This window comes from Lonchura striata, chromosome 2 (assembly GCF_050655825.1).
Source record: "Lonchura striata isolate lonStrDom1 chromosome 2, ASM5065582v1, whole genome shotgun sequence".
NCBI classification, from domain to species: Eukaryota; Metazoa; Chordata; class Aves; order Passeriformes; family Estrildidae; genus Lonchura; species Lonchura striata.
In genome coordinates this window covers 51,607,565-51,615,795 of record NC_140704.1, presented here as the reverse complement: position 1 = coordinate 51,615,795, position 8,231 = coordinate 51,607,565, and the positions used below count along the sequence as shown (strand labels likewise).

The 8,231-nt window shown below is 43.0% G+C and overlaps 1 protein-coding gene across 4 annotated transcripts; it reads left to right on the top strand.

Moving 5' to 3' along the window:
- Nucleotides 1–5,241: 5,241 nt before the first annotated feature.
- Nucleotides 5,242–7,951, top strand: SEC61G (SEC61 translocon subunit gamma). 4 transcript variants are annotated; one of them, XM_085570032.1, is made up of 4 exons: nt 5,242–5,288; nt 5,995–6,094; nt 6,967–7,069; nt 7,846–7,951. In XM_085570032.1, the coding sequence occupies exons 2-4, from the start codon at nt 6,001–6,003 to the stop codon at nt 7,853–7,855; spliced, it is 207 nt and encodes a 68-aa protein (XP_085426158.1). In that variant the 5' UTR covers nt 5,242–5,288; nt 5,995–6,000; the 3' UTR covers nt 7,856–7,951. The 4 variants fall into 4 exon arrangements, with proteins under 4 accessions (XP_085426158.1, XP_021387163.1, XP_031359788.1 ...); XM_021531488.4 differs by having other exon boundaries at nt 5,242–5,312; XM_031503928.3 differs by having other exon boundaries at nt 5,242–6,094.
- Nucleotides 7,952–8,231: the final 280 nt, after the last annotated feature.

Genomic DNA, 8,231 nt, shown 5'->3' with positions numbered 1-8,231 from the left:
GAAGGGACAGGTTTAGTTTACTCCATGTCCCAAAAAGGAGCATGCTTCACAAACTAAGTGCAGATTTGCCAAAACAAAGTAAAACAAGACTTTATTATGAAAAATCATCTTAAGGTTAAAAGTATTCCCAGTTTTAATTTACCTTCCTTTCCTTTTTAATCTGAAGTGCTAATTAGTATTTCCACAACCACTACTAGCATTTTTTAAACAAGGATTCAGGATTTATTTGTTAATATACACAGAAATCTTCATGTGGAAATTACAAAGTAAGGAACAAGGCCTGTATAATCAGCTACTATTTATTAGAGCAAGATAAAACAAACCTTTACCAGCAAGCACTGCATCAGAGAAACTAGTAAGCATTTGATTTTTCTTTATCTCTCTGTCCTGAACAGCTGATGGAGAAATTATTATTCTTCTGTTAACTTCCCTGTATTTCTTTTGCTAGAGAGAAACCTTCAGACATTTTTTTGGTCTGACATATCATTTAGCAATGTCATTTTAGTATACCAAGCTTGTTTCTTTCCTATTTTGTCTATCATTATACAAGCACAAATCTCCCAAGTGCTCTCTTTCAAATAAAATGAAACACAGGCTTTTCCAAAAAGGTCATCTTTAAAATTATATACAATAAATTCAATACTGGCAAAAATCTTTTGTTTTAACAGCATTTCTCCCTCATCCCACATTTCATCTCCATTGAATATTAAGAAGCACAAATCAAAAGATGAGGCTTGTTGGCTGCTTCAGACTAGAGACATTTCCTTTCACAACCACAGCATTAAAGTCTGATCTAGTGGCATCTCTATAGTTATTGAGGCTAAACCCCAAGACATGGACCACAAGCACGCCATCATTTCCTCCTGACCCCCAAATCTGAGCTATCATTTTCTTCTTAACATTAATTTCCCATTTATGTTCTTCCCCTGCATCTATACAGATACTGAAGAGGGAAATAATCTTTCTTCCTATCATAAATCATGCAGATGAGCTTATCAAGTCCAAACAGAGTCTCTGGATTGTTTAGGCGAATGAAAAGCTAAAATTAATTTTTAAATTTCAGAAGCACATCAATATTCCAATGGCTTTTCAAGATATAAATTAATCAAACACATTTATGATAATGTAGAATTAAAAAAAATTAAAGGTCCCATATATCTTTGCAATTTCTGAAGACTGAATTTTATAGTTATTAAGTTATCCAACAACACTGACTGTCAAAGAACACAGCATTAGCATGACTTTGGTCAACGGGGCTACTATGCTGCTGCCTCTGAAAATCTGAGAAGGCAGCTCCCTGCAGCACTGTTCAACAAGGATGCCCCTTAACCTTTCCCACAACATCACCTTGCTTTCTCCTCTCTTTCTTCCTTCTCTACATTATTCCCTTGTTCGGGCTGTAAATCTCTGCTTCTGGGTGGCCTTTGTTCTCTGCTGCTTTCTGACCCAGAGCATGATCAGATGCCCACTGGCTGCAGTGAGCAACCTTCCTTGTATACATAAGTCCACAAGTCGCCACCTTCCCAGTTTTCTTAGTTTTTTTATTTGCTTTTGCTGTCCCTCTGGATAACCATTTGCCCTTTAAATTCATAAAGGAAAGTCAGATTGTCCCCAAATGCTACTCCTGCTCACAGTGCATCCCTCCCAAAAAATCGCCCTGGGGAAGAAGCCAGTGTTTTGCCTTGCCTCCCCCAGTTCAAATGCCTTATGGCCTGCCACAAGGCAGGCTTAAGAGATCCTGGGCACAGCACTGGCTGTGCCTCCTGCCCACCCACTCATCCCTCTGGCTTTTCCTACAGGGGAGCAGCTCAGTTCCTGCTGTCTGTCATGGGATAGGTTGGGATGGGAAGGAGATAGCTCAGCAAGGCTTCATATTCCAAAGTACCACTTTTTGTGCAGCCACAGGAAACCTGCCAAGACTGCTACAAGTACTTTCTTCTAGCACGTGAGGAGCAATCCTTCAAACAAGAGAACCAGACTGGCAGGTCTCTCCACTCTGAGATGCAGAGAGTGGAGTGCTGCCCTTGCCATCGAGCTGCTGCTGAGGCCAGGCAGCACCGGCCTCATGGGAACCTGGGCTGGAGCAGTCAGGGAAAGGAAAATGGGGTTATACACCACAGGGGAACAGAGAGCCTTGGAGACCTGTTCAGACAGACCTACTGCTCTGTCCTTCCCACAACCACTTGGCATCACACACATGCCATCTCACCCTACAGAGGCTGAGATGCTTCTCATACTGAAGTCTGTGTCTTTTCTCCTCAGCTGATCCCAAAACTATGTTTGCTGCAGCTGCGGCAGCTCTCTGGCTCCTGCCATCCCACCATGTTCTGCAGGCTGCAGTGAGATCTGTGCAGTGGCAGGCAGGCAGTATGGAATGGGAAAGGCTAAAGAGGAGGCTGATCACACTGTCCATGTGTAAGTGTCCAGATCCAGGGGGATGGATGTCATACAACACTCTAATGTGCCAATAATTAAAAGCAGATATTTATCTTGCATGTCCTCAAAAAGACAAGAACAAACTACAAACCAAAATGTGCAAATATGCAAAGTGAAACTGTCATCAAAAGAAGTCTCTCATCCTTGTAGCATACAGAGGATGAAAACCTTCTTCCCTCCCCTCCCTCCAAATGTGGCTTCAGTTTATGCAATATTCAGAAGCAAATCTGCGCTAGCACATACTGCATAGGATAACAATGGTCTTTTTTACTGTTGAGGGAATGGTTATGTACTGCTTAGATGTTGCCATAAAAGCAGACTTGAAACACTGCCATAAAATTCACCTGTGCAAGCACACCATTTTCTTTCCCAACCCTGCAAGAACCATAAAGTAGTAGAAACAAAACACCCGAGTAGCAGTCTAGTTTTCAATGAAAACAAATTGCACATGCTGAGGAGATGTAAACCTTTTCCTATCTTCTGTAAGTGCAGATGGCTCTTTGTAAATATATATAGAACAGGAACATATTGTTCCTGTTCGTTGTTTGTTAGTTGTTCCTAAAATGAGGACTGAGTCTAAGTAACCATGTATTAGTTCAAGGACACTAAAAACGCCATAAATGCTGGAAAATCCTGTGAGGAGAACAGAAAATGCTTTCTATGCACAAACCAGAACTCTAGCTCTCTCCTAAGCTGCTGAAGTCCAAACTTGCAAGCTGGCGGGCAAAGACAAGAGCTTATAATGGCAGGGTGAAGGAAGCTGAGACAGGACAATGGATACCTTCTGCCACACTCTAGAGAACCCATAGTACAAACTTATGCTGAAGCCACACTGTTAAGACATGCAAGATGTACTATATTTGTCCAGAACATTTCTCCCCAGGAAAAACAACTTAAAATAGAGAATTTTGGGGGAACAAAGCTCTATTTCAACAAATGCTTTTTAAAACAAAAATCTAATCCAACCAGAAATCTGTGTCATGAATTGTTTCATACACATCTACTTTTTTCAGCATAATTTTTTACCCAGTCAGTGCCTTTTGGTTACATCCACTGTGCGGATGGTTCACAGCAAGGCTCCGCATACAGCACAGCTGGAAATGTGAGTTTCCTCTGTTGATGAAGTCTCTGGCTGTGGTACTGAAGGGAAAAAACCCAAATAAGACAAAGCTTACCAAAATTCCTCTACATATGTAATCTCATACAAAGGTTCAATTTACTCTGCCCTATCACACATTGTGTGGGAATTAATGGAAGTAGTTAATGGAAGTAATTACTTCAATTAATCAGGCCCTTTGCTGCTTTCCTTAGGGATCTTCCTCTCCTCTTCCTTCCATCCAGGCAGACTGCAGACTGGCATCAGAAACAAGAGCCAAATTATACACATATCTGCTCTGGGAGGCCTCACTGACACTAATCTTTCTGTGCTGGTGTGCCAAAGAGGTCCAGCAGAATTTGGCCACCAAAATTACAGCCCCATCTGAGAAACAGCAGCAGGAATTTTCATTCAAAACAAAATCCAACCCAAAGGCAGACTTTTGGAGAAAACTTGTGGAGGACCTCAAGCCAATAACCCTCCAATGCCAACTAGAGAGCTCATCTCTGAAGGAGGTCAGTAATACTGAGGGGCCTGCCCTGTGGCCAGAGACAAAGAAGGTGGCTGCCAAAAAATCCGTGGAATGACTAGCAATTCCATACTGTGATGTGATGGTACTGTACCTGTAATGAAGGCTGTCAGCAAAAATTTAAGCCCAGAAAATATTTTGTGCACACTTAGATGCAACAGGGAGTTGAGATCAGCAAAGCACTTGCTAAACTGGCTGCAGAGGCCCCACAGTCTGATGAATAATTAATAAGCTTTGGAGACGTAATATAAACTCAAAGGTGGAGTCAATGAGGACAGAGCTCTAGAGAAAAAAATCAATAACATCAAAAGCAAAGTAAGGATAAAAACAGTAAATCCATTTTCTCTTTGTTCTTCCTTTATCTGTTACAAGATGAAGCAGCAGGGAAGTGCTCCCTTTAGGCAGTGCCAGCCCCATTTCCCCCTCATGCAAGGAGTGTCCTACACCTGCGCTGCTGAAATGTACGGAGCTTTCCCACCTTTGAGCACTTGGCTACACAAGAAAAATCCTGTGTTTTCAAAGGTGATGAACTCCCTTAGTTCACAATAGCTACAGCATTCATCAAAACCAAGTTTTACACTGGGGTGTTTTTTATTTTTTTTTTGAGTTTTTTGGTATGTGTGTTTTTGTTTTTTCCCCCATCTTTTCACCGAAGAGCATTTGTTACAGGCATATTCAGAGAATCAATTAGACAGGAAAAGACCTGAGTTCATTGAGTCCAACCTATGCCCTAACACCACCTTGACAACTATTCCATGGCACCGAGTGCCCCGTCCAGTCTTTCCTTAAACACCTCCAGGGACAGTGACTCCACCACTTCCCTGGGGAGCCCGTTCCAATATCTCATCACCCTTTCTATGAGGAAATTCCTCCTAATGTCCAACCTAAACCTCCCGTGGCACAGCCTGGGACTACGCCCTCTCATCCTTGTCCCTGTCTGCCTGGGAGAACAGTGACCCCATCTTCCCCTTATTTCCCGCGGGGACGCTCTGGCATCGCAGGGCTCCAAGGGCACGGGAACAAGCGCGCCGCCCGAGCCCGCCGAGGCGCTGCCAGGGCGGACCGGCGCTCAGGGCAGCGCCCACCCCCGCCGGCGAGACGGAAGGAGCGGCAGGCCCGGAAACCGGAAAGGGAAAAAAAATCCCCGAGTGAAACCCCGCCCTCAAACCCTTCCATTTCCACCCAAAAGGCGCCCGCCCGCAGTGACGCCCTGCCCTCCGCGTTTCGGTGCGACGTGTCCCTCGGCCGGCGGTGAGCGCGGCCCGGCGGGATCGGGATCGGGGGTCCCGGCCCTGGGAGGCGGGGATCGGGGATCGGGCAGCGGGGATTGCGATGGGGAATTGCCGGGGCTGCGGCAGGCAGCGGGAGCTCGGCCGGAGCGGGGGGGAAGGGGGACGAGAGGGGCCGGGATCGCCCCAGGAGGCTGCTCCGGGCGGTCCCTATGGATTGGTGGGAGCACATCCCTGCGGTGCGTGTCCTGCGGGCGGTGGCAGTGCCGGCACACGGCTGCTGGGAGAATATGGCTGGGACACAGCGTTCTCTCTGTGCTCACCAGCCCCAGCCTTTGGTGTGGGGGTCTCACCCAACTTTTGTCTGTTTAGACGCCTTTGGTGGTGTTCTCAAAAACACGGCCTAGGACATGAGCTGAACACCAAAGTGTGATGGAGCCGTTTTCCTCTTCTGGGCTGAAAGGCACAATTTTCCATATTTTTTTCTTTTGCAGTCAGAAATAGGCCCTCATGTTTATTTATTGAAGCACTGTCTTAATTTCCTGCAAAGTGGAAATATCTTAGGTTGGAATATGACACTTTAGGTAATCCTTTAGGTAAACCTTTAACAAATTTTGTCGGTAACTGCTACTAATGCAATTAAAAATATCTGGTTTTCAGTATATATGTGGAACCATTAATGCTAAATGTGTATGTCTTTGCAGGCAATCATGGATCAGGTAATGCAATTTGTGGAACCCAGCCGTCAGTTTGTAAAAGATTCCATACGACTTGTTAAGAGATGCACCAAGCCTGACAGGAAAGGTAAAGCACACAATAAACCAGAACACAACCCTTTTTTCATCTTGTATCTTAGCATGTGTCTTTCCATATGTCACTTCTGTTGATTTGTTTCCTATGGATGTTTCTCAGCTGAGATTGAAACTTGAGCTTTAGTTGTCTGAATGTCAGTGTGTTTAAGGTTCTGGCTATAATAAACACATGTATGTAGGTGTGTAAATGGTACTAAAATTCACTTTAGGAGAGAGGTTAAGTAGCTGAAATTCAGTGCTCCACAGTTGTCAGTCATTGCCTGATTGGGACAGGAACAATTTTGTCACTGGGAGTATAGAGAGGCCCTGGAGAGAAGCTGTAACTAAAACCAGAATACAACTGGTCCTCTGAAAGTTACAGTGCTTTATTCACGTGCTCAGAGTGAACAGGTCTATGACTTAAGTTTGCTGTTGAGATCCGTAAGGAACTTCATTCCTTGTCAGATTTGCAGGTTTCTGAATATTTATCCCAAGTATTCGATTTTAGTGGGGTCTTACGGTGCTGTCCTCCTGTGACTGACATAACTACAAATTTTCCATTTTTGATGCTGTATTAGAGATTACTTTCAGGGCTTGTAGAGATGTAAAGGAAACATGATGGGATAGATGTTGTATGAATTGACATTGTGGATATTTATGATTCTGCTTATTTAAAAAAGATTGTGACTGGCGATTCTTTGTAGAAATTCACATCTTCTCTCTGAAAATCTTTTCTGTCTTCTAAAAAAGTGGATTTGTCTCTCGGCATCTGTGCAGACTTTGAAGTGTTAACATGGTCTGTAAAGAGAGATGTCTGGTCACTGCAGTGCACATCTGTGTGCCATACATGAGACATCCTGACAAGTTTTTTCTGGTTTTTTGCAGAGTTCCAGAAGATTGCCATGGCAACAGCAATAGGCTTTGCGATAATGGGATTTATTGGTTTCTTTGTCAAATTGATCCATATCCCAATCAACAATATAATTGTGTAAGTGAATATGGCCTTCAGTTTCACTAAATTTTTACCTGTTCAGTTTCAAACAGAGGACATTAGTGAACCCTACTCATGTTGCTTTAGTGTCTGTGCAAAGGACTTTATGAACAGTGTTAATGAACTTTATGTTAATTCAGCATGCTGTAAAGCATTAGATCAATAATTCTTCAGGTTTTTTTCTGAGTATTCTTCTTCAAAACCGAACATCAGATATTTTGATTTTCAGTTCCTCATTGTATGTTTGACCATAGAACATTTACCTTATTTGGATCTTATACGCTCTTAATATTTCCAGTTTATAGTTTGGGTATCCAAAGTAAATGGATGGATAGTAAGGTAAAGAAAACTGAGTGGGTATGCTGTAGGATGACAAGGCACAGAACAAAGTTGGTCTTGTTTAATTTACTGAGTGCTAGATACATTTGAAACATTGTTTTATGTGTTAACTGCATCCTTTTGGAATGAGTGAAAAATTTGAACTTCCAAGTTGACTGGCACCATGGTACTGACATACTGACAGTACCAATTCTCCAGAGCTAATATGATCCCCCCTCCATCACTGGAGAAGATTAAAGACCATTCTGTGTCCACAAAATGTGACTTCCTTATACCTGTAAGAGTGGTCATCTAGGCAAGGAGGGTTTGAAAATGGGAGATAAGCTGTAGTGGTTGTCCTAACAAGGCATTGGTGGGAGGATAAGTGAGACTTTAGGTGGGATCACTTGATCACACTTCATTAGTTGAAATTGATTACTTTGTTCTCTCAACAGAGGTGGCTGAATATTCATCATGAAGAAGGCAGTTGTGACACCTGCTGCAATGATTTCACAGCTTTAATTTGTTTGATATTAAACAAACTCAGTTTGCATTTTCAAACATTCTTGTCATCTTATTACTTTTTTAAAGTGTATGTGAGCATACGTGTCTACAGGCTTGCTTTTTTTTCGGTAATAGTAGGTTGTGTGCTTTTGTTACTTCTTTTAACAATAATAGAATCATTCAGGTGGGAAGGAAGCTTGGAAGATCGCTAGTCCCATGTCCTGCTTGAAGCTGGGTCAGTGTTGCATTCTAATGAGGTTGTCTAAGATTTTCTCCAGTCAAATACTGAAAGCTTCTATGGGGGACAGCTGTATGACCTCTCTTCATGAGCTGTTTA